This window comes from Diplodia seriata (genome assembly GCF_021436955.1).
Source record: "Diplodia seriata strain FDS-637 chromosome Unknown scaffold_5, whole genome shotgun sequence".
Lineage (NCBI taxonomy): Eukaryota > Fungi > Ascomycota > Dothideomycetes > Botryosphaeriales > Botryosphaeriaceae > Diplodia > Diplodia seriata.
This window is the reverse complement of record NW_027117312.1, coordinates 1,988,666-2,012,575: the sequence shown is the minus strand read 5'-3', so window position 1 is coordinate 2,012,575 and position 23,910 is coordinate 1,988,666. Positions and strand designations below refer to the sequence as shown.

The window sequence follows — 23,910 nt, the reverse complement described above, 5'->3', positions numbered from 1 at the left end:
CCTTCCAGGTACAAGTCCCGGCAATTCGGCAGCCTCCAGCGCTAGGGCCACGGCCCGCCCGCTTCCCTAGCTCCGATACATCACCGACTCGTTCTCCCCTCACCTCCATTTCAGCCGCATCGCCTTTGTCTCATCTCACCCCATCAGCCTCTCGTCCCTCTTCATCGAACAACCCCCTCGACTGGCATTTCGCAGTCGAAAGTGCAGTCTCCATTCCCAGTCCACGATCAGTCGCTCACGTGGATCTGGACGGTCGTTCGTCACGAAGTAACTTTCGCCCTCTGAGACTTGCGGGCAACAGTGGCCGAATGGAAGGTGAAAAACTGAGTGGTTGTTGTGGAAGTTGACAGCTGCACTCAACAGGCTGAACGGTGCCGCGCTACAGCCGGCGGGCGTCGCCCAGCCTGACTCCAACGCGCCTGTCATTGCGAGCCGAGGAAAATCACCTCCAGTACTACTCCGCCAACACTAGTCTGATATACCATATTCCATTTTACATGCGATACTCTAGTTTCTGGGGCCAACGTACATGCTCCGAGTTTCCTGTCAACACCAGCTATTGACTTCCTGGCCAGAGCAAGCACCAGAATTCAGCCGCGCAATCTCTGCCCAGTCCGAGGTTGCGACCCTTGAGTTTTCGTATGGTGACTCGTCGAAGTACGGTGGAGATATAGTTTTACGGTAGCTGGTTAGGTATGGTAGCGCAATCATGCCATCGTCCGCTTCTGGGGGAAATGAGTACTTTCTTTTCTTCGTTCCTGGAAAGGCACTGACATACCGTTATGATCCGAGCTGTCTTGCCGCCGACGCCATCCTTGTAATCGATCACCGAAGCGCGTGACGGTTTTCTTGATCCATTTCCTGACTGTGTACCCGGCGCAGGCAATAATAGCGGTGAGGACAAGGGACACCAATGATATAATGGCTTCGTCGCTGAAAGAAGAGGTGCTCGGCTGAGTGGAGCGCAGACGAAGCCCGGGCGCCATTTTGTGTGGAGGTAGTTGAATGTGGTGCTAATTAATAAAGTTCTAGTGAGAGCATTCAAGTGATCAAGAGAGTCAGGCTTACCGGTTGTGTGGTGGGGATGAAGTTACTGAAATCCACAGTAAATTATTACGATTTGACGGTAAGCCCGTATGCACGCGCTGAAGAAAAATTGGGGTTAAAGTAAGTGCTACCCGAACAACTAATTCGATGGACACAGTAGGGGAGAACTTTCCCAAGCAAAACTGAGCAGAGTTGATTTTTCAGAGCGAAAATGTATTTGGGTAAGGCAGGTGTAGAGATCTACTTAAGCAACATTAGGCGAGCAGGCGGGGGAAAAGACTCAATGGTGGTCATTGACGAATCTGTAATACAAGGGTGCGAAATGCAAGACCAGAGCGCATCACTTGGCGGTGAGACGTGAACTGGGCCACGTCGATGGCGAAAATGGCGTTCCACCCTAGCAAGGCTAAACGCTGGAGACTTACGGCGGACCAACCAGCGCTTGCGGTATAAGGAAGCAGGAGCGAAGCGCCAGCGATGACATGTGAACTGGGCTACGTCGATCGCGAAAATGGCGTTCCACCCTAGCAAGGCTGAAGGCTGGAGACTCACGGCGGACCAACCAGCGCTTGCGGTATAAGGAAGCAGCACATGGCGGGGGAAGAGCGGGTGGGTCCTCGAAGGCGCAGTCGCAACGGGTGACACTGCGATCAGGGCGCAAAACCATGCAGCCCACGCTGCTTATTGATTCTCAGCAGCAGCGAGTGACAGGGACGCCTGAGAAGCATCCGCAGCATCGTTGACTTCTTCGTAGTTTCCGTGCACCCCTTGCGCTCTGGGGCATGTCAAGAGAGCCACAGCATCTGCACGGCCAACTGAAGACTCAAGCAGCTATTGTAGGCCAGATCCAACCTCGACTGCGATCCATCGGCTCCCACCGGCGATGCACCAAGTTTCTCACTCTGTCGCACCGATCAACCTTTCCGCCCTCGCCCGGCAAGCGCTCTGCAGGCGTGGTTGCGCCATGTCAGCCTCGACCGACCTCACGCGCATTGCCTCAACCACTCCGCCGCTCCAATCAACTCATCGCTTTAAAAATATCGTCGCACCTAGCCAAGGCCGCGCGCACTTCTTCTGCGGTGTTCTTAGCTAGTTCTTCAATAGTCGGATGGTTACAGTTATTCGACTAACCACCAGACGACATGGACGACTGCTGAGATGATGTGCAGCAACGGAGTGGCAGCCGACCACCCGCACCGTTCTTTAGTCGCAGGAGTTGGAAAAGGCGAAGCTTCTTGGAAGGTAAGAAACAGGTCAAGAACTTTCTCATTTATCATTCCCTATAGATACCGAGAATCTGCGTGGTGCGCTGAAGAATTAAAAGGTTGAAAAGTAATATACATGGCTTGTTTCTACTAGCCTCTTTGAGCAGCAAAGAAGTTGACGAAACTCCGAAAACTCACGCCATCGGCTACGATTCAAATCATCAAGTCGATCGTCGATCCGCATTGAGAAGCGCAAGCTCCTTCCACTGGAGAGCTATCTCTCTCCAATCTGCTGGGGCAGTGTCAGTGAATTCGCAGTAGTAGTGGAAGGTATCGTCCTCGGGCGATCGTCGGCAATGTCGTGCAAGGGGATAGTTTCACGATTCCAAGCTTTAGATGGTCAGCTTGCCTGCACCGTCGATACACTCGACCAAGGAACCGTATCCAAGCTCTGATCTTTGTGCGAAAAATGTAGCCCATGCAGGGCATGAGTATCATCATGAGTAGCTCAACAAGAGCGATGATTGACTCGTTGCCGAAGTGCGGATTATCGTCTGGTTGGTTGGACCGGGGAACCAGCACGGGGTTTGTTCCGGGTGCCATCTTCGATTCGCCCTCTCGGAAGCGTTGTGGAGAGATGGCAAGAACAGTAGATGGTTGTAAGATCGGATTTGTTGCTACAGCGAGCAGAAGCCGGCCATGCGAACAGACCTATGGTCGAGGAGGGTGACAGGTGGACAATTCCCATGTAAATGCGAGCAGGCGGCCATTTTAAGCGCTAAGGATCAAGCAGAAAAGGTTGTAGAGACAACCCTCACCCGCCGTAGCTTTCGTCGCATCTACCTGAAGAGGCCCAGTGCCGCAGACTATGAATCAAACGTGCACCAGCTCTCCTGCGATGCGCGGGTCGTGTATTCACTTCATCACTCTCGCATTAGTTTCTCTCTTTGCAAAGAAGCGACTTCCACTCCCTCAATCGCACATATTCTTTTCTGGGGATCTCACGAACCTTGTGCCTCGTAAGATCGACTGGGCGCAGCTGCTGACGCCAGCCTTGTGTGGAACCTCACGCCCCTTGTCAAATATTTCCTTGGACGTGTGGCAGTATGATTTCCCTGTTGTTGGTTTGGCGTGGATCTTTCTTGGAGGCTTTATTTCGTTCGGGCAGCCAAGCTGTCACGCGCAACGCAGGCTGACATAGCCTTCCTACTCAAGGGTTGAGCAGCTCGAAATTGTGCAGCACCATCAGGCCGTCATATTCGGGGTCATCGTTGTGCCATTGGCTATGGATCTTCAACGGCACATCCGACTGCACGGAACCAACCACTGCGCGACGTCAAACTGTCACTGATTTAGAGTCGCAATCTCAGCGCAATGCGTAGCGGGATCCAGCGCAGTTGGCATTGATTACTCGGACATGCTGGGCTTTGCGGATACCGGCAGTTATTCGACGCCCCCGCCTTGAGGATGGGGCTGCACACGGGGCTCAAGTAGTATGGTGCGGCGAAAATTTCAAAGTGACGGATTGATGATTGGCTGCGTTGAGGCGTAGTGTAAGTTGAGAAGCGACCGTTGCAATTCATTACGCATTGAGTGAAAGCCACAACGGGAGAAGGATGCTTGGAAACTCGAAAGATGGAGACAAGAGAGCATAGTTGAAGAGATAGCATCGACGCTGGCAAGAAACAGCTTTTGTACCGACTGTATCTCCAGCACGGGCTACGGGCCATGCAAGGGGGAAGGAGGCCGGACCGGATCGTTGGTCAGCTCCCAACAAGTCCAGACAGAGCCGAAACGGCGCGCCAGTAACGGTGGATTGACGAGGGGACCCGTCGTCAGTGCCGACGCTAACTCGTCTTTCGCGAAACGCCATCAAGCCACGGCCGTGGTGCTCATTGCCGACCACGTTCGAGGCCGCCACCCCGTTTTCGTTTGTCCCGAGAGCGCCTCAACAAAATATTTCAGCAACACCGAGAACATTGCGCTCATAAGGGGGCGGTTTTCTCTCGTCGTAATTGAGCACCGTCTTCGTGCACTCTACAGTCCAGAGTTCGGACAGGAGAGACCCCGCTGCAAACATGCTTGACCTGTCCAAGTTTTGTTCATCTTTCTCGTTGCTACATACATGAATCATCAGGTGCGCTCGAAATAGAAACACGGGGTGGATCGGCAGCCACAACCGTGCCGTCTCCAGTAGGCTGGCACCACAGTACAAGCCACTGAACATGCAGGTACGTAGAAGTCGTGTGCTTACAGCGCTACATCACTGTACACCTCTTGTCTTCATTTCACTTCCGACCGGGAAAGGTGGCTCGTATGCCATCCTCAAGATGACGTAGTGGCGGCACTTCAGCTCTCCGCCGAACTATTGGCAACAAGGATGGTCTCTACGCCTTCAGCATCGGGCAAAAGGTGTAGCGAGCGTCGGGAAGGCTCTGAAGCAGCTGAAAACACCCGAGCCTCTATAAATCCCCACAGATCCACTGCCAATTCTTCTCGCTTCCAAATCGTTCACTCTACGCACCATTCCGTTCTTAAGAAACTTTTCTCCAACTGCACAGCATGCGTGCTACTACTTTCGTTTCTGCCGCTGCGGTATGCGCATCTACTGCTTCCGCCTACCCATACTTTCATACCAGAGCGACCAATGTCACTGAACAGTGGGGATCCTGGATCGTGACCAGCCCCAGCTCCAACTACGCTCCGTCTGGAACCCACAGGTCTCTCGACTTCCTCGTGCGATACGAGTCTCAGGCCGATACCGTCCACTGCGGTGCCTACTTCCCAGGCACCGCAGAACGAGCCGGGCCAGACCAGCCCTACGCTCCTTGCGATGACGAGGCCGTGTCTTTCACTTCAGATTTGTCAATTGGCAGTGAGTCATTTCGATTGATCAGATACAGAGATATCATGACTGACATGAAGCCGTGACAGACGTCTGGATATCCCAGAAGCTCTACCAAAGGAGTGCCATCCTGACTCTGAAAGGGACCGCGCCGCTCTACTTGTATGGAAGGAACTGCACCACCAATGCCATTGGCGGTGGTACCTGCTCGGGTCCTCCTTTCAACGTCCCCGTCACGTCTGTCAGCATTCAGCTTGCGAACGGCACTATCGTCGAAAATGACAGTACTTCCTCGGAGGACAATGGTGCCCAGGGAAATGATGCAGGTGACGGCAACGAATACGGTGGTCAGGAAGATGACCAGGACGATGACCAGGATGATGGCACTTCTCAAGATGATGGTAATTCCACGGATGATTACAGCAGTTCCGGTGCCACCACTTCAACCGGAGATGCTGATGTTCAAGGGGAGAGCATTACCTCGGGAGATGACGGTTCGTCTGACAAAGGCTCCTCCTACGATGATGGCGCTCCATATGGAAACACGACTGTTCTGAACGATGGCCATGGCTCCGGAAACGCCACATGGCATGGAAGCCATGGAAATGGTACCCGCCGCGGACACTACGCTTGAGTAATGAGAGAGCGCTTCTTCAAGCATTCGCCGGCCATTCTTTGGATCTTTGGGCGATATGCAACGGCATGTTGAATTATCTTAGACACATTCACTGCAAGATTCCGTATAGAAACATGAGACAAGAGGAGCAGCTCAGATATATTAAATGTTGAATGGTCTACAAACCACTCCTTTCATCACCAGTGTTGCACCTTACAGACGTGGATAATGAAGTCATGTATCCGGATATCTTTTTACCAACCACTGTGCCAGTGTGAAAGGACAAAATCAGTTCTGACCTATAAGGCAATGGTAAACCAACAGCTCCAAGAGCTTGATCCATTAGCTGCCGCAGGACTGGGTCTTTCCCAACCTGGGAAAGAATTCAATGCGCACCGACCCCGCAAGTAGCAAGAATAACATCTGTGTGCCTCAGTAAAAGCAAGCCACGAAGCCGGCTCTACTATCAAGCGAGCGCTAGCAGGCGGGGTAAAACGGTGACGAACATTAGCGTTACCAAGCCGATTCCTGGGTCGGAACGGTTTCCGGATCCCTTCTCTTCCCCGCAGTACTGAGGCATGTGATCACAGGTTGAGGTGCCCAGCAGAGCGTTGGACGAAGCTAAAGTGTACCACATCCTACGCAATCTTATGTTGTGTTGTAGGGCTGCACGCTTGGGGCGTCCTCGATAGACATGGCGAAGAGGATGTCCATGGCACGTTGATGGTGCTCACTTCCGATGTCGTTGGAGCAGCCGCTGCGGAGGTTGAGGAAAGGGCGTCAATATCCCTGAAGTAAGTTGGTTTCTCATGGAATTTTCGTGCCATAACAAAACAAACCAGAACGGGATAGAGGAGCTGGTCACTCGACAGCATCGAAAATCCATTTTCCCCAGCCGGCTCCGCACCGCTAACAGCACTAGAGGTTGTATGGAGCGGGGAGGTTGCGGGCGCGATGCGATGCGATGCAATGCAATGCAATGCGACGCCGCGGTAGAGGTGAAGAGTTCGGTGGAAACCGCCCGTATTGAGTATGGGATGGGTAGGCATTTCGCGCTCTTGCGGGCGATAGTGTTGCGGTTTGAGGCGGCGGAACTGGTTCTGGAGGAGAGGGAGGAGAAGGAGGGTGAATTGCGAAACGATGGGCGGATGCAGTCTCGTATGCCCCGCCGCTTCGGCCATCCTCACTGCTCTAGGTATTGCTATCATGACTGGGACTTAGAGAGGCCGAAAGAGACCTAAAAGGCACAAACTCCGTGTAAACCTCCCTGTAAAGCCCGGATGCTCTCGCTTAAAGACCCAAACTCCCTGTAAATAAATGACGCATGCATCTTCTCATTAAAAGACACAACCTCTCAACAGGGAAGCAATCCTTTGACTGGGGTCTTGAACAAGGAGGCAATCCTTTCGCTTGAGGGGACAACCAACACTCGGGAGAATAGGCGAATGGGGAGCGATGGCGCGGCAAGTGATGGGGAGGCGTGGGTTGGATTGGAGGGAGAGATGGGCTTAAGCGCCGGCCCCACAGGGCGAACAGCATGGATGGCGGTTATCGCGGAACTCCGCACTTGTACAGTGCAACTCTAAGCGCTGTCAGATAATGGATACATGTCATGCACGCGACATTCAATTGCTTTTTCCCGACAGCACACTCTCATTCATTCAGCTTCCGGTTGGAGGGCCCAGCAATTGATGCGGTGAACACTCTGTTCAGACCCCACTGGCTGTGCCGCAATGCCGGGAGTGAAGGGTCGATCGGTCACCCTCCTCTCATGAGTGACTCATTCACCATTCACTTACTGGAGAAAGAAGTGAGAGGGTATGTTTGCGAATCCACGTTGGAAGCCGCGGAGGGAAATGATGTGAGCTTTGGAAGCGAGCGTACATGACAAAGATAAGGAAAGGTACTGTGTAGTAGGCTAAAAGTGGGGCCTGCGGATTTGACCAATGAGTCTCGGCTACCACGACTATTACTATTACTATTATTTCTATCAACAACACTACTAACATCAACTTTATTGACATTTACAACATGCTCAACATTACTAGTTTCATACGCCATGTTTGAATCCTTGCCTTGTGTCGCTCGTTGACAAATTTTGATCAAACTTGAGAAAGTATTACGCCTCGGTCACGACATCGACAAGGATGTAAGCGCCGGGCCGCAGTGCCATCTTCCGTTTAGCTTTACGCAAGACGATAACAACGGTATAGAATCCAAGCCACTGTAGATGCATTGATAGACCGAGTCCAGACATTCGATCAACATAGCTGCTCTACCCCTCACATGAATCCGTCAGCCGGAAGTCTCATGCAGGATTTGTGTCGCTGTCCCATCCAGGGCCCAATTGGATGGGCTGCCGTCGCCCCCATCATCCGCATTGAAACATGTCTGCGCGGCTTGGCACTCTGCTCGTGCGCGCCCAGCTCCCCAGCAATATAGTGCCGGTTTTTCTCTTGTTTCCTGGCCCAATCGGAAGTATCGGGTGCACGTACACTGGAAGATGATCCTCCCATGCTTTGAGAAGCGCCTGCATAACGCCGGCTGTGCCTCTCTACATTACACTTCCAGGCAACAACAAACAAATCAGAGGTGGTAGTGGGCCCTGGACCTTTCTTGACCATCAGACCTTGGATCTCGCCAAATCTTTCCACATCCGACCCTCAATACTCCGCAATCCACCCACCGTTGACCTGAGAATGCAGCCATGCGGCGCAGTCAATCCAGCAATGTCATTGTCGATTCTACACTGTGCCGCAATGACGATGTCTAGGAGCTAGCAACTAGCTTTGCATTGATTCTTTGAAAGTGGGGCCAGATTCTCAACAGTGAAGTATAAATACCGTACGAGTTCCCGCTGAACACGACCACCCAATCCTACATCAGGCACTCTCTTGTCATATAATCTACCTTCTTGCTCGTTCTCCACCAGCCATGCCTCCAAAGAGGCAAACGGATGCTACCTACTACTCTCCCAGAGGCAACACCAGCAACAGCCGCCAGGAAGATCTCAGTTTCGACGAGGCTTTATATCAAAATGCTTGGCTAGGCTACTGGGATGACCAATGGTCATTCTCAGAAAACGCTCCGTTCGCCCGACCCTTCAATGAAGATATGCCGTCCTATGTTACGCTTACAGACACGCGACCGGCCCATGTAAAGACATTCGAGGTCGTAGCAGGCCAGGTGCCCCATGACAAAGAAGGCTTTCCCAAGGAAAAGAACAAAAAAACGCCACACAGTCAACTACAACGGATCAAATTGGTTGCAATCCCATTCAAAGGGGATCTCTGGGTCAGTGCCCTCTTGCTCGAGTAGACGCCATCTGTCATACTTACTGGGCAATCAGTGCTGGGCATACAGGTTTTGGAGGTTGATACAGGGAAAGCCCGAAGAACTGTTTGCCGTGCTTGGGCTGGAAACGAACCGATGGCCACTGAATGGCCTTTACCACGAGAAGTATTCGTACCTCTTGCGAGATGAGAAAATGGGCCAGAGAGGCTACTCGCGCGATTGGTTTGTACATGTCAGCACTGGCAAACCCTTGCCACAGAGTCGCACGAGCGGAGGTGGGTCTGGTCCCCCGCAACCGCGAGATGATAGCTGACAGCTGTGCAGTGCATGCTCAAAGCCCACCCGAGCAAGCATCCAATGGCGTCGAAACACCACATGCCGGCCATGACTCGAGCTTGGGAGACATGGACGAAGACATGCCAGGTGTCGAGTCCACAACGGACACAGGTACCGCTTCGTTGTCACACGCGTGCAACGTGCCCCGCGAGGCGGATGTATCTCGTGGAAGGTCTGAGACACTAAGACCAGACGCTCGTCGGGAAGATCCGTCTCCCACGGATCCTCTCGTGCCATCGATCGAGTCTCCCCACTCCCAGGAGGAGAACGCAGCAACTGCAGAGACCCTGTTGGATCAGTTCCGTTCACGCACAAATTGTTCAATGCGGCCTATAAATGACGACCCTTTTGTTGAGGGGGTTGCCAAAGCTCGGAAGCAGAAACGCAGAAAAGATTATGAAGACGACAGCAGCGATGACGCTCGAAGAATGCCGCCACCGCCTCCGCCCAAGTCAGCCAGGATGACGAGCCCTCGAAATTGCAGCACCAATGGGCCACCCAATGAAGACCTACAAGCCCGCTCAAGCGGTGAAGTGTCACCAACTTACCAGAGTATGATACAAGAGAGAACGGGTTCATATCCCGTTCAGCATTCGCCGTCTCCAACTAGCACGGGCAGGCCACGAACATTGGCACGCATGACGATTAGCACCTCCGGAACCCCCGGGATTGTCAACAACAACAAGGCGGCGCAAGACCGGTACTCGTCGAGCCCGTCCAAGGAATCCTCGCCTGACCACCTTCCGGACCAACGGCGCGATTCACCTCTGCAGCAACGATCCCCGTCGGAGGCCACGGCGTTCCACCAGAGCGAAGAGCAGCTGTGGGGGGAGTCTTCCGCAGGCGGCGCCGCCAGCGCAGTATCCTTCACGGAGGCGACGTGTGAGAACCCCCCTCCTCTCGCAATCCGCACGTCGCCGGCAATGACGCCGGCAACGACCCCAGGCGCCTCGCCGGTGATGAACGGCGGCTTCAAGTTCGACGTCAACCGCGTGCTCTTCAAGCTCGTCATGCTCGAGGGGCCCAACAGCAACTGCGAGTACGCGATGCGGCTGCACGGCTGCCACACGGCGCAGGCGCTGTTTCAGGCCGTCGACGACCGGCTGGAGGATGCGCTGGGCCCTGGCGAGGTGGTCAAGAAGCTGGTCTGCCACACCAACACGTTTGTGCCGCAGCGCTGCCGCGGCGCCATCGACCTTCCGAGGAAGAAGAATAGTACTGAGGCGAGTTTCAGTAATCTGCTTGGTCGGCTGAAGGCGACTGTGAACGGAGCTGAGGGTGACGACGATATCGAGGTTGTCGCAGAGGTGGTCGAGGTGATGAGGAGGTGGTAGATGTTTCGTGTGTGTGTTTGTTTGCCCCAGCTCTTCCCCCCCTTTTCGTTCCTGTTGTTATACTTGTGGACGTTGGACGTCGACCCACTTTGTACACCGTTTTTCCTTCCTTACCGAGTTGCCCTATTGATCCTTCTAAAAATACGCTTCGCTAGTGTTTCGAGCTGTCAATGGCTCTATATAGCATGTGGGAATATAGTCTTATGTTACGTTTGATGGGCATTCATCAGCAATGCCACGCATCGTAAATGCAATTCGCCGTCTCCAAAGCATGCTCGTCGCAAAGCGTACATGTTGCTTGCCTGTAGCTCGTGAGATATGGGAGAACCTTGCACAATCCAAGTCAATGGCAGGAAGTACCAGCTTAGCAGCCCACTTTTGTCGGCCCATCTTGGGAGTGTCACGAAAAATGACCGCCCCGGACCAACAGGATCAGAGGATCATGTCACGTAATTAAGAGTAGGGCTGGTCAATACTCAGAGTCTACTGGGGGACGGGCGTGGAAGCTTTGACCAGCCAGAGAGCCCTAATGAGCAAGTGCCGGAAGAAGTTGCCTTGCCTGCTGAATGCGGCATGCAATGGGCCGCTACTGTGGATAATAACAGGGGCAATGCATATGATTGGAACGGTGAGAGATCAAGCACTGCTCCTTGCTGGATTAAACAGCACTGCCGTGGAACCTTCGCTGGTAAGGCTGACTTGGCGGAGCGCCGAGGCAGACTCACTGCTCCGTCGTCCACCACTGCTTTGTCTCCTCTACCCTCACACGCTCGCAATTTTTACACAATGACGACTAGTCTTAGAAAAAAGCCCTGTTGCCGCTACGTTTTGACACTAGGAACGTATGAGCCCCACAGCATCCCGCCCCCCGCGAGTCCTCGCTGACGGCCGGCCAAACGCTTCAGCCCTACGACCACGCCGCCTGAGCTAATTTAGCCTTCGTATTCTGTCCCCAGTACTTTAAGGCCAGATGTGCAGATCTATTCGTATAAGCATGCTTGAGTGTTTCGAGAACGCCGGTGACAGTCGATCAATGCCCGTTCGGACTGTTCGGGCTGTTCGGCTCAACTATCAAGCCAAGGACCATCACAGTGGTCACTTTCTGGTTGCCGTTCCGGCCGTGGACCCAGCACTGTTCAGCGGCAGCAACATATCTCCGAGATCAAGGCATCCGCATTGAGCTCGATACGACCAAGTGTACCTCTCCACGCATGATCACAGCACGACCGCCGTTAGGGACACCGCCTCAATCGACACCTATATAAACTCGCAGAGCATTCCACAGTCCCTCCCTCATCACCAACAAGCAACGGAACAATCTTTACTCACGACCCCAACGACTCCCAACTCCAACCACTCGTTTTCACGAAAACCCAAAACCCAAACCATCAACATGCGCTTCTTCGCCACCGTCGCCACCGCCGCCGCCGTCTTCGGCGCCGCCGCCTTCGCCGACGAGACGGTCCAGCTCAAGGACATCACCGTCCGCGTCACCGGCAGCGAGCCCCAGGCCGCCTCCTTCACCGCCCAGCCCGACAACGTCACCTGCTCGGCCACGACGCCCGACGACCTGAAGAACGTGGCCGTCTGCGGCGATTCCGCCTACCGCTTCGGCCTCAAGAACGGCAGCAACGGCTTCTGGGCCCTGACCGTCTACAAGCAGACTGCTCCCGCGTAAGTTTGAACCTTCACCATTTTGCGGGGGGGATAGGGAGAGAAAAGAATTGGAAAAGCTGACTGGATTTATGACAGTGCCGGCCTCTCCGCCACCAAGGAGATCCAGCCCACCCACTGCCACGCTGGCGGCAACGGCGCCGACGACAACGTTTGCGATGTCGCCGACACCGACATCACCCTCAAGAGCGACTAAGCTTGTTGTGTTGGAGGACTTCATCTCTGGCCTGTTGTGATGGGTAGCAATCAGTAATGCATAATTTGCTTCGTTGCACAATTTTTAGATCAATGCTGCTTATGTGACTTTTCCATTGGTGAAGTGATATCGTGGCTGATGGATTTCAAGGGCAGATACGGAGCAGCTTCAAACAGAGAGCACTTTGACGGAACTACTTGTATATTCCAGAATCTTCAGCCTTTGCTCTAACCATCCATCTATTCAGCACCTACGGCCAGCGCACTCTTACTCCACTTCTACCCGGACCGAAAAGGCCTCCCTCAACCCACCTTCTTCCCCCTCATGTCCGCCATGACATTCCTCCACAACTCGCCAAAGAACCCGGCCGTCTCAACAATGGGCAGCACGCACGAGATGGCGGTGCTGGCGAAGACCCAGATGAAGCTGATGACGACCCAGGCGGTGAAGAACGGCTTGGAGAACTCGTACTCGGCGAAGAACATGGGCATGGGCACGAGGAAGTCCATGATGAAGGTCAGCACGAACGACGCCACGCACGCGATGCGGAACGCGCCTCGCAGCGACTTGGGATCGTCGTCGACCGGCGCCGGCGGCTCCCCGATGTGCACGTCGTCCACCTTCCCGGTAGCGGCGTCGACGGCGGCAGAAGCGTCGGCGGGCTGCTTCGACGCCTCGACGTCTTTCTCACGTTCCTCCTCTCCAGCAGACACCCGGTCTCTCCCACCCTCCACCTCCTCCTCCTTCTCTTTCGGCGTCGCAGTCCCCGAGCTCTCCCCCTCCACCACGGGCGGCTCCCGCACCACCGCATTAATCCCCCGCGTCACCTCCCAATCGAACGGCTTCTCATCCGGCCACACCAAGCTCACGACGACGCTGACGATGCCGCCCGTGCCCACGGCCCCCAGGTTCCCCGCCAGGGTCGGATACTCCATGCCGGTCGCCGCGACGCTCAGCGCGCCGTACAAGCCCTTCGCGGTGCCCAGCCACGCCGCTATTCCGACCGCCAGACCGGCCAGCGGGCCCGCCGTCGCCGCCGCGCGCGTCTGCCCCCTCCACGTCGCCGCAAAGGCCGCGGGAAACACGGCGCCGCCGACGATGAGCCCCATGACGAGGAACAGCCACCCCAAATCGATGCCGGCGGCGTTCCACACGCACGCGAAGACGGCCATGGTCAGTCCAAAAACGCAGATCATGGCGTGCGACACGGCGATGAGCCGCGCCGGCGTCGCGTTGGGGGAGATGTACGTCTTGTAGACGTCGAAGGTCAGGATCGACGACACGGCGATCAGCTCGGCCGACGCGCACGACGTCACGGCCATGAAGAGCACGACGAGCAGCGCCGCCGCGCCCGAGGTGCCCAGCAGCGCCGACGCGGAGAAGGCGGCGGCGAGCCCGGCCGAGATCTGCGAGTCGGTCGGCAGCGCCGGGTAGGTGGGGAAGGAAGGGGAGGACGAGAGGGCGACGGCGGCGAGGCCGAGCGTCGTCGAGAAGCCGAAGGGGATGGCGAACCAGGCGAGGCCGCCGAGGATGTAGGCGCGGACCGCCGTGGTCGGGCGCGAGGCGATGGCGCGTTGCCAGTATGCTTTTTTGTTGTCAGTTGTACGGTTCTCTCTCTCCTCTTGCGTTTTTGGCGTTTGGTAGCCGGGCTACTTTACCTTGGTCGAGGAAGACGGTGCCAGAGCCGCTGCAGAGTTGGATGACGCCTGGAATGGGGGCGGGGATATGAGTACTTTTGCACATCGGAAGAGAGAGGGGGGTTCGGTCTTACCGAATACCAGGGCGAAGTTGGATTTGAGGGTGAGGTAGCTGCCGTTCTTGTTGCCGTCTACCGGCCGCTGGACTGCCGCTTCCTGGAGGAGGTCGAACATCCGGGACGGCGAGCCGATGAGGTCGCTCGTCGCGTAGGCGTGGAACATGAAGTAGAGGATGATGACCATCAGGATCAGGGTGTGGGAGTAGTCGCCTGCGTTGAATGTGAGTAGATGAAACTTTCCGTAAGAGGGTTCTACTCACAGAGGAAGGTAGCCCTCAAGCCTCCGAGAACAACGTAGGCGCAGACTCCGGTCGGGATCAGGAAGATAGCCGCATAAACATTCATACCAGTCAAATTAGTCACGACAGCGCTGCCTCCGAGCAGCAGCTGGCTGCCAACAAGGATGTTGGTGACCAGGGCAAAGAAAACAAAGATGATGTGCGTGCCTCTGCCATAGCGCGTGTAGATGATTTCGAGAAACGTGTGGCAGCGCGGAGCATTTTGCTTGACTGCAAATGTGTCAATCCTCCAAAGAATGTGCCAATGGAAGAGAAGGAATGCTTACCTTTACACGCGAGAATGGAGAACATCAAGATCTGCACCGTAGCACCCGCCGCGTACCAAAACGGCCCGGCGACACCGTAGGTGTATGCCACTGTGCTGCTCTGGAGCAGCGTAGCCGCCCAGGTCCAGGCCGACACGATACCGCTCGCGATGAGGCCGGGCTTCACGCTCCGGCTCGCCGTGTTGAACTCTTCGCTCTGCTTGGTAGAGAAGGCCGTGTAGCGGTTTTGGATGTAGGAAATGCCCATCATGACGAAGGCGAAGAAGAAGCCGACCCCAATGACGACGCCATACCCTGCCGCTTCGGGCAGCGTTGTTGCTGCTGAGTGGGCCGACATGGTGGCGCGAAGGATTTCAGCACAGCAACAGCGGGATTTCCGAGGCGATTGAAGGTTCAAATAAGACCGTAAGAGTAGTGAGATTGATACAGACAAACCCTGGCGCGATAACGTCCTCTAGTCGAACCCCACAACCCAGCCAAGCCGTCGAACGCACTCCAAGCTCCAAAAAAGAGTCAATGCCATCATCATCTGCGATAGGGAGTTCGTCCATGCAAGCCGAGGGCCAGAAGCTTGATAAGAGGGTGTGCCGCAGCGTGATGAGCGATAGTAATCTGCCGCGGGGTGCAAGGGCCGCGCTGGCCAAAGGCGAAGTGTCGCGCTGATGTTATCCCCAAACCCTGCAGATCCCTGCCGTGATGGGGGTGGACGCCCGTTATCTCCACCCCGTGGCAGAGATAAGCATTTGCCATCGGTCCTTTGCCCGCGTCTTGACCAACTTCTCTTACGACGTCGCTGAATCCCGACGGATGAACGCTAGTACAGCGTGTACTGTGTACGATCAACCATGTATTGACTTTTCCAACCAGGATTGGGTCTGCTTAAACAATGGTGATGGTCGACTCCGTAGCGGTCTGGTAGCGCTGCTGCGAAACCTCTCCAGTACCCAATCGCTCGTAGGCACCAGGCACTTTGGGCGATCTTCCAAGGACAAGACCACTAAAAGTTTTCCGCCAATCGTACGGATACAGAACAGCCAGATAAATCTTAACCGCAGTATCTTGCCGTGTAGTCTCGGGTAAGCCTCGACAAATCGTGAGAACCCGCTCACTCGTTTCGAGAAGGCCATGCCCTAGACAAAGAGTCGTATCCGGGTTGAACTGGGAAACCTCTTTCTTAATCGCCTCTATGCCGACATCCTCGCTCCAATGTGGTAGATTGATTTCGATCACAGGACAACGAATCTTGATTGAACCATCTACCACCTCGCCGAACTGGTTGTGGCCTTTTGGGGTAGTTCTGGCATCGATTATCGAGGCCAGCGATTGTTTGGAAGGTGAAAACCAACCCCAAATTCCGACCCCTGCCCTGAGAGATGCCCAAGACCATGACGGCGCAATGTACTCTTCAGGTGGCGGTACCTTCTGTTTCCGGAACCAGTTGCTCTCCCAGCCGAGATCACGCAGGAGGGAACGTCGCCAAAGTCCAGCGAGATACTCATCCTTTTCAATCGGCGCAAACATCTTCGCAGTGCCTGATATTGCGGGCAGCCTGTCCGAGGCAAACGTCAATTGCCGTGGAGAGTAGGCCGCTACATGATCCCACCATGTCAACTGGGTCTGATGTCTTTGCCAGTAACATTGATCAGGGGATGCGTGAAGGCGCTGTCGACAGAGTGCGTTTGGATCTCGCGGAAGTTGGTGCTCGTCGAGGAGGTATGCACGACATTCGAAGACGACGCGATCGGGGGTGTAGTGGATGCAGCGTCTTGACAACAGCTCCTCCTGAAAAGTCCAGCCTCGTTGGTAGACGAATCCCTTCCAATCTCCGAAGTCACGGGCTTTCTCGACAAATGGGCTCTCTGGGACTTGAGTCGTTCGACGTGAGTAGATGAATGTTTTTGACCCATCGTCTTCCACGAATTCGAACTCAGTTATGGCCTCCCGCGAAGGTTTTTGCACAAGGATGGGGGTGTCTGGATCTGGTGAAGATGCTGCGACAATGGTGATGTGTGCGTTTTGGAATATATGAGCCATGTTTTCGGCCTCGATTTCCCAGTCCTTTGGGTCGTCTTGAATGATGCAAAGAGAATCGATCCAGAGATATTGCAATCCAAGGCGATGTGCAATGTAGAAAGCGTCTTGGAAAAGTCGTGGTAGAGAGCTCCAGGCAATTTCTCTCCTGTGAGACTCGTAAGATGTGGTCGTCGTTCGGAGAGGGTTCCCATTCCCCCAGCAGTAGCTCAGAGCTGCATACTCAACTTGCTGGCCCTCAATTGGCTCCACAAGCCGGGAGTTCTGATTCGGACCATGAACTTCAAGCAACCGCTTCGGCAAGAGCATTGGAGGTGGGCTGGAACAATTCGTATGAGTTGTTGTACACTTCGTGAAACACTCTTCGATAAAGTCCCAGATCCCTTGGTCGTTGGCATGATCGAAAACTTTGGCACCACAGCCAATAGCCAGCATCTGGGACCACGTTGGCACACTGTTATCTGTCCAACATTTAGCCGTGTAAAATCGTCAAGCCGTTAAAAAAATGGACAAACCGATGTCTTTGAAAACTTCGATGCACAGGTCCTCCTCAATATTGGTGATGAATATCGGCCATTCTGCTTTCAAGTGGACCCTTAACCTTTCTCCGAACAGATTTTCATCCTGATAGTGTCGCATAATCCGCGCAAGGAAAGCGCAGAACTGACACTTTTCTATGGATTTTACGATGTCATCCGAACTGATTTGTAATATCAGCCAGTGATGTATCCCTTCATTGACTCTTGAGATCAAGTCCTCGCCATTGTAGTGGCCGTAAGGTGACAAGTTATTGCAAACATAACATCTCTTTGAGAAGGGGTTCAGTCCATGCTTGTTGATCTTCTCGATCTTGAAATTTCTCCAGTAAGGAACCCATAGGTCTGCGCGAATGAAGTCGTATAAGTAGCGGCGTTTGCCCCAGAACCCTAGGCGATCAGCCGGTCCCCAGTCCATAGCCCACTCGGGTGTGCTTTCCTGCACAGAGCACGGAGGCTGCCGGCCAAGACGACGAGAGAAGAATGGTTGCAGGTGGTCGATGGGGTTTTGTGCGATGACCCGGCGAACGATGGCGAACGGGAATGTTGTTCTCCCAAGCGGAGGTGTCAGCCTGCTACTCGAGGCGAGAGAGGCGTGCAGAGAAGAGGGGCCAATGCAACCTGTCATTGGCGGTGGCCAAGTACATCTCAACCTGTAAGTTGCCAGATTGCAAAGCCCTATTAATAGTCAACACGAGTCATCTGACTTGTCAGCTTGACAAACTGGACTATCAAGTGCATTGGATTATGCTTACTGGTATTCCCTTCCTGCCAATCAATAGAATGTTGGAAGTACACTGTCAGCGAGAGCTACCGGGAAACAACAACACTGACATGTCAAAGTGCAATTCCATTCAGAAGCTCTCCCATAGGTTATACATACGCGCCCCATCCGAAAGAAAACCCAGAACACCATCCATGCTTCCGACCAGAGCCATATACGCGATCGACCAACCCTGCCCGCAACCGACTCATCTTTTTTTTGGTTTCCTGGTCCCATGTTTCCACCCCTAAAACGCCCAAGGAGAAAAGGTCCCTCAAATTATATTTTAGTTCTCGAGAAGGGAAAAAAGGAAAAAGGCTCCAGGGATGCAAACTCAATCATCAGGATACTCGTCCTTGATGTTGCTCACGAACTTCGACTCGGTCGTGTCCCACCGTCTGAAGTAGCGACCGGCCAGCTTGTTCAACAGGAATTCCGGGGGCGGATCCGCCGTGACCTGGATGTTCTCCTCGGCAACGTATCTCGAGCTGGAATCCTCGCATCTGCAAATGGGATCAGTCAGCTTCGAAACACAGTTGACCCAAATCAGGATTTGAACTTACAGCACATTGTAGAAGGCCTGATTCCGTCCGTTTGGCAGGCCGTCAATGTTCATCGCATGCATCCAATCATCTCCGGCGTTGCAGTACGGATCCCAGCCGACGATGACGCCGTAGTAGTGGTAGCGCTTGTGCTTGAAGCACTGCCCGACGCGGAACCGGACGTTCTGTGTGTGCGCGCCACGCTTCTTCAGCGCTTTCTTGTTGCGGTCCGCCGTGTGCTCGCGCTGGATGATGTACAGGAAGTCACCCTCCTCGGGCAGGTCGTGAAACAGCGACGCCATGTACCTCTCCACCAGCCAAATCTCCCACGGGTAGAACTCCAGGCACTGCTGGACCACCTTGCTGATTAAGATTCGCCGGCGGTGCAGGGCGATGCCGCCGGCTTCTTCGCCGCCGCGGATGGGATCGCCGCGCTCGAGGTACAGCCATGCCCATAGAGCGGCATGGAGGGCGCTGTGGAGATTGAGATGCGTGTGCGTGAATTGGATCCCTATTGTCGATGCAGCGGGGTCTACAAGTCCGTTCCCGCTTTCGACAGCACGACGGATGTTTCGGGCCGTTCGAATGACCATTTCGATCGGGTTGGCAGGCTCAAGATATGTCGCAAAGCTTGCAGCCGTTGCCCCCATGGTCCGTAATTGGCCTTCGAGGTCCGAGCGTGATACCGGTTCGGATGACCGGAAAGGATCGAGGTACATGGTGTCAGGGGTTTCGAGGTTCGGGGCGGGTGCGCCTTGCAGCGTCGTCTGGGGAGGCGCCTTTATAATTGAGTAGATATGGTAGGGGTATCCGCACGGATTGGCGTCAATCTCGAGCCTTTCAGCAACAGAGCAGAAGATGACGTTCGTGATCAAAGGCAGCGCCTCGTGGTCCTTCTCCGACAGGGCCAAACCGATGAAGTTCTGCGCGATCTGCCCGTATCTCTCGCTCGGCGCGCCCCGGTATCCCCATCGCCGCAGGAATAGCACCAGCCAACACGCCCTCCGCTGCGTAGACAGTTCCCTCCACTCTGGGTGAATGTCCTTGAACCGCTGCGCCAGCTCGTCCAGCTGCTCGCCTATCATGTCCAGGTCGCCCAGCCCCTCGTCGCTGTCCAGCACGAACATGTCATACGCGCCCAGTGCGCGCTCCAGCGACCGCGACTCACCCTTGCGCAGCCGGCACCACTCCTCCATGGCGATGCTGCGATGTATCGTCGTCAGGATCGCGCTGCTCCAGAACCGCCGCGCCAGCACGTCCTCGGCCCCCTCGCCCGCATTCTTGTGTTTCAGCAGCGCCGACTTGACGTCGTACCCCTGCTCTGCTATCCATTCGATGTGGTTCGCGCGGTTCTGCTGGGTCGCGATTATCATGTCCATGCGCCGGTCGACTTCGTAGTCCAGCTGCTTCCGGTTGATGAATAGTCGCCTCCATTGTACGTCGGCGATCGGCTGGCGCAGCTTGACGGCTAAATGGTGCTTCGGGTTCCAGAAGCGAAAGTGGACGCGGCAGAGGTGACGCCAGAGGAGAGGCTCCTGGGAGAGGGAATGTAGGCGTTTCGTTGAGAGCTGGATCGCATTGAGATCGTAGGGGTTGAGGTAGGAAAGGATGTGCGTGAGGATTTCGTCTGGCAGCGCCAGTAGGAAGGGCGGCTCCGTGGCCATGCTTTGTATCCTGGCCTGTAACATTGCCGCCGGGCGCGAGGTTGTCTGGTGCAGGCAAGCAGCAGGCGCATTGAGAAATCGAAACCAACGCCCCCGCGACGAAGGGCTATGACGATATCGGCGGCCGGGGCAGGACTTACCGAGGATCTTCGCCGACTATCCGCCCGCAGCCCGCCGGTATCACGTGACAACGCATCATGCTCTCGCTGGAGAAGGATCATAGAGCAGATTATGACATGGGAGAAGCTCGAATAGATTTCTTCCTTTTGTACATATAAGCCTTCATTACCCGCATTGGACTCCATTTCGATTTCGCATTTGACGTCTTTTCGCTCTTTTCCCGAGCCCGTAGAACCCAACCAAAAATATTGAACCAAAGAATTTCAATGACGCCGTTATCTCTCCATCATTCATGAAAGCACGTGTTGTTTCCTCCGCGCACTAAGTAAGTCCAACAGCTCCGAGCAGCACAGCAGCGAAGCACAAGGCAAAAAATATATACAGTACGGGAAACCGTCGTACTCAGCTGGTCTGCCTTAATGCCGTTGCAAATCGTCTTGCTGGTCTGTCGATTATGCCTCACTTCACACCAAACATGAAGCGCTCAAGGTCGAGCTTCTGCTTCATTGCCTTCACACGGTCCTCTACGTCTGACAGCGCCGCTTCACTCTCGCTATCGGGAATGATGTCAAGATCCTCGCTACCCTTGGTCGCCGTGGGAGGCATTCCTGAAGATGACTGCTTGGAGGCTTTCGGTGTCAGGTCATCCGCCGGCTCAGCCTGACTGCTGCAAGGGATGACAACCTCCGAATCGTTGCCGGTCCAGTCGTCATCATCGAAGATATCTGGGTCGTTGTTCGACTTGGAGACCTTTGATGTGGCGGAGATCGAGCTGGTAGATCGAGAGGCCTTTTCGCTCCAGGAAAATTCCTCGGTCACTTTCAAAGATTGAGACTGCTTCTGAGAGGTGGGCTTGTGCTCGAACATTCTGGCCAAATCCTTGAAGTCGCCAGCATCCTGGGTTTCGGACCCTGAAGTTTGGCTTTCAAAAGGAGCGCTCTGATTGTCGGATGATGTAGCAGGAGTGGAAGAGTTCATTGTCTCTTGAGAATCCAGTCCGAGTGACGTAGAGAGGCTGCGCTTCAATGAGGATGTCTTGCTAGCCTGAGACGCTTTAGATTCAGTTGTGGTCTGGCTAGGATCAGGCAGCTCCTTCATGGCTTCCTCGATTGAGTCATCTGACCAAAGTTCGAAGTCTTGGGAGGCCTTTCTCTTCGACTTTGAACGACGGTTAGACGGGCTTGGCTCAACGGCGGACGCAAAGAAACGACTGCTTCCGCTCTCGACCTTGAAGCCGCTTTTCGCGTCCGGCAGAACCATCGTATCGGAGCAAAGCCTTTGCCGCTTTGCTGGGCGCGACGTTGAGGACCGCCTCGTGATCCAAGGCTCCGAGGCAATTCTGCGGGTTCCTTGAGAGGGGACGGACATGGGAACTGCGGTAGGCCGAGCAGTCTGAGCCGGGATAGGTGAAGCACTCCAGCTGCCGCGATTCTCGTTCTCTTGGAAGGTTTGCTGCTGGCTCGGAGAGGGAGTGAACAGGTTCGGGTCGAGCTCCGCAAGTGGAATACGCTTTGGCTTGAAGAATGAATCGATGGACTTGCTCTTCTTCAAATCGGGCGTCTGCACGGCTGAGACTCTCCGGGACACTGGAGCTGGCATCTTGATCGCACGGAACGACTGCGGTAATTCGATAGGTTTCTTGCTGTTGGGGTGAAGCTCTCCCCGCGCAACATCAGCCGCTACTTCGGGTTCGATATAGCGGCCAATGTGAAGAAGCTTCTCGGTCTCGACGTCTGGCTCAAGCTTTGTAAAGTGCACCAAGCGCTTAGCTGAGGGGCAGAAGACCCATTGGTATAGGAAAGTCAGCTCCGCCTGGGCATATGCCTCCGGATAGCTAGCAGGCATCTTGAACTTCCCATCAAATTGGATCTGACGCAAGACCCTCTCGACCGTCTTATGCTTGCGAAGGAGACGGTAGGCGGTCATGAGACCCATCTTGCTGATGCTCGGCAGGTAGTCGCAGCCACTGAGGATCGCCATCTGCCTGAATTGCGCATCGCTCCAGCCGACAAGATTGATATCCTTGCAAGCCGTGAAGTCTGCGCGGTTGATGGCGATACATTCGCCGTAGTTGTCAAGCTTGGTGATCAAGCACTTGGCGCCGAAGACAAGCAGATCCGAATCCTCGGATATGATTCCCTGGACCATACCCTTCTTCTCGAGATACACCATCTGCGAGTCAGCCTCGTAGGGGGCAACGACATAGTCGACATCGAGCAGCTTCAGCTCCTCGATAAGCATGCGTGCCATTTCCGGGGTAACATCGACGGCCTTTTGCAATTCCAAGTGGGCCTGCGAGGTCTTTCCGAGTTTCAACAATTCGGTGCCTGCCTTCCTGCTCTCCTTGCGCTTGGCTGCTCTTTCCTTGTTGGTGACCTCTTTGCCCGGAAGATGGTCACCGTCGAACACAAGGTACGGCTTAATACCGAAATGAAGGAGCATACGGACGCGGTGCATGCAGTAGTCGATATGCTTCCTGGTCGGCTTGTCAAGAGCCAAGTCAATGGCGCAAGCAACCGTGCCGCGGTGCAACCAGCCATAGGCATCGACGGCCAGGGTCTGGCCGGCAAACTGCCGGAGATGACATTGCCTGTGAATTGACTTGAGAAGAGGGAGCAGGCCTGTATGTGGTTTAGATATACAAGTACTCAGACAAGTGTTCGGCAGGAAATCTCATACCGGAGATGCCCATTGCGACTCGAGCACGCGGACAAGCGTGCGCGACGGGCTTCTATATCAGCTACTGGCGGGAGTTGCTGAACATTGTGAAGTTCTTCCAGGGTGCGGAGAGTCAATGATGGGGCAGACGGTGGTGGGACGCGTGTAGTGACGCGGTCGGGGAAGAGGAATGCAGCGGCGGTAGAGATTGGAGTTCCCGTCCTCGACGCGCCTGCTTGGATCGACGGTAGAAGAGACGCGTCCGGCTGGGGTCGCCACACGGCAGGTCGTCGTCCGAGCACGGGCCAGGCTTTTGGGGACCCTAGCTCCCTCCAAAAATTATGCCAGCTGCAACAACCCTCTACCTGTCCACCGCTCCTGTACAAAAAATTGCCGTAGACCTCTGAATCTTGAGTCGCGTTCCATCCTGATCCCGCGTTTCACCCACAAACCGCCTCAAGTTCCACACGCCAGCCACCATGCCGAAATCCCTCTCCAAAGTCACCAAGCAAATCTCCAAAAAGCGCGGCAGCAAATCCTCCGCCCTGCACGAATTCTCCCGCGACTCACGACGCCTGCAAGCCGCAGGCCTGCGCGACGAGAAAATCCTGCGGGCCGCCAGCGAGCGCAACAAGCAGAACCAGCCCACCCGTACGGCCCCGGCCCCCATACAGACCTTTTTCTCCACTTCCCTTCTTCCTTTCCGCTAACCACCGACCGACAAACCA

At 54.8% G+C, this 23,910-nt stretch overlaps 6 protein-coding genes across 6 annotated transcripts; 3 read left to right on the top strand and 3 right to left on the bottom strand.

The window, feature by feature from the left end:
- Positions 1 to 4,814: 4,814 nt before the first annotated feature.
- SLS55_005596 (uncharacterized protein) lies at positions 4,815 to 5,731 on the top strand (the record flags this gene model as incomplete). Its single annotated transcript, XM_066777043.1, has 3 exons — positions 4,815 to 4,847; positions 4,914 to 5,127; positions 5,187 to 5,731. 3 exons carry the CDS (start codon positions 4,815 to 4,817, stop codon positions 5,729 to 5,731), a joined length of 792 nt encoding a protein of 263 aa, XP_066632885.1.
- A 3,692-nt stretch (positions 5,732 to 9,423) lies between these two features.
- SLS55_005595 (uncharacterized protein) lies at positions 9,424 to 10,677 on the top strand (the record flags this gene model as incomplete). Its single annotated transcript, XM_066777042.1, has 2 exons — positions 9,424 to 9,430; positions 9,455 to 10,677. The coding sequence occupies 2 exons, from the start codon at positions 9,424 to 9,426 to the stop codon at positions 10,675 to 10,677; spliced, it is 1,230 nt and encodes a 409-aa protein (XP_066632884.1).
- Positions 10,678 to 12,070: 1,393 nt separating this feature from the next.
- Positions 12,071 to 12,547, top strand: SLS55_005594 (uncharacterized protein; the record flags this gene model as incomplete). Its single annotated transcript, XM_066777041.1, has 2 exons — positions 12,071 to 12,351; positions 12,430 to 12,547. 2 exons carry the CDS (start codon positions 12,071 to 12,073, stop codon positions 12,545 to 12,547), a joined length of 399 nt encoding a protein of 132 aa, XP_066632883.1.
- Positions 12,548 to 12,849: 302 nt separating this feature from the next.
- On the bottom strand, positions 12,850 to 15,205 carry SLS55_005593 (uncharacterized protein; the record flags this gene model as incomplete). Its single annotated transcript, XM_066777040.1, has 5 exons — positions 12,850 to 14,132; positions 14,206 to 14,253; positions 14,319 to 14,513; positions 14,564 to 14,812; positions 14,869 to 15,205. The coding sequence occupies 5 exons, from the start codon at positions 15,203 to 15,205 to the stop codon at positions 12,850 to 12,852; spliced, it is 2,112 nt and encodes a 703-aa protein (XP_066632882.1).
- A 3,327-nt stretch (positions 15,206 to 18,532) lies between these two features.
- SLS55_005592 (uncharacterized protein) lies at positions 18,533 to 20,404 on the bottom strand (the record flags this gene model as incomplete). The annotated part of the gene is made up of 2 exons (XM_066777039.1): positions 18,533 to 18,701; positions 18,762 to 20,404. 2 exons carry the CDS (start codon positions 20,402 to 20,404, stop codon positions 18,533 to 18,535), a joined length of 1,812 nt encoding a protein of 603 aa, XP_066632881.1.
- Positions 20,405 to 20,983: 579 nt separating this feature from the next.
- On the bottom strand, positions 20,984 to 23,216 carry EXO1 (Rad2 nuclease; the record flags this gene model as incomplete). Its single annotated transcript, XM_066777038.1, has 2 exons — positions 20,984 to 23,145; positions 23,204 to 23,216. 2 exons carry the CDS (start codon positions 23,214 to 23,216, stop codon positions 20,984 to 20,986), a joined length of 2,175 nt encoding a protein of 724 aa, XP_066632880.1.
- Positions 23,217 to 23,910: the final 694 nt, after the last annotated feature.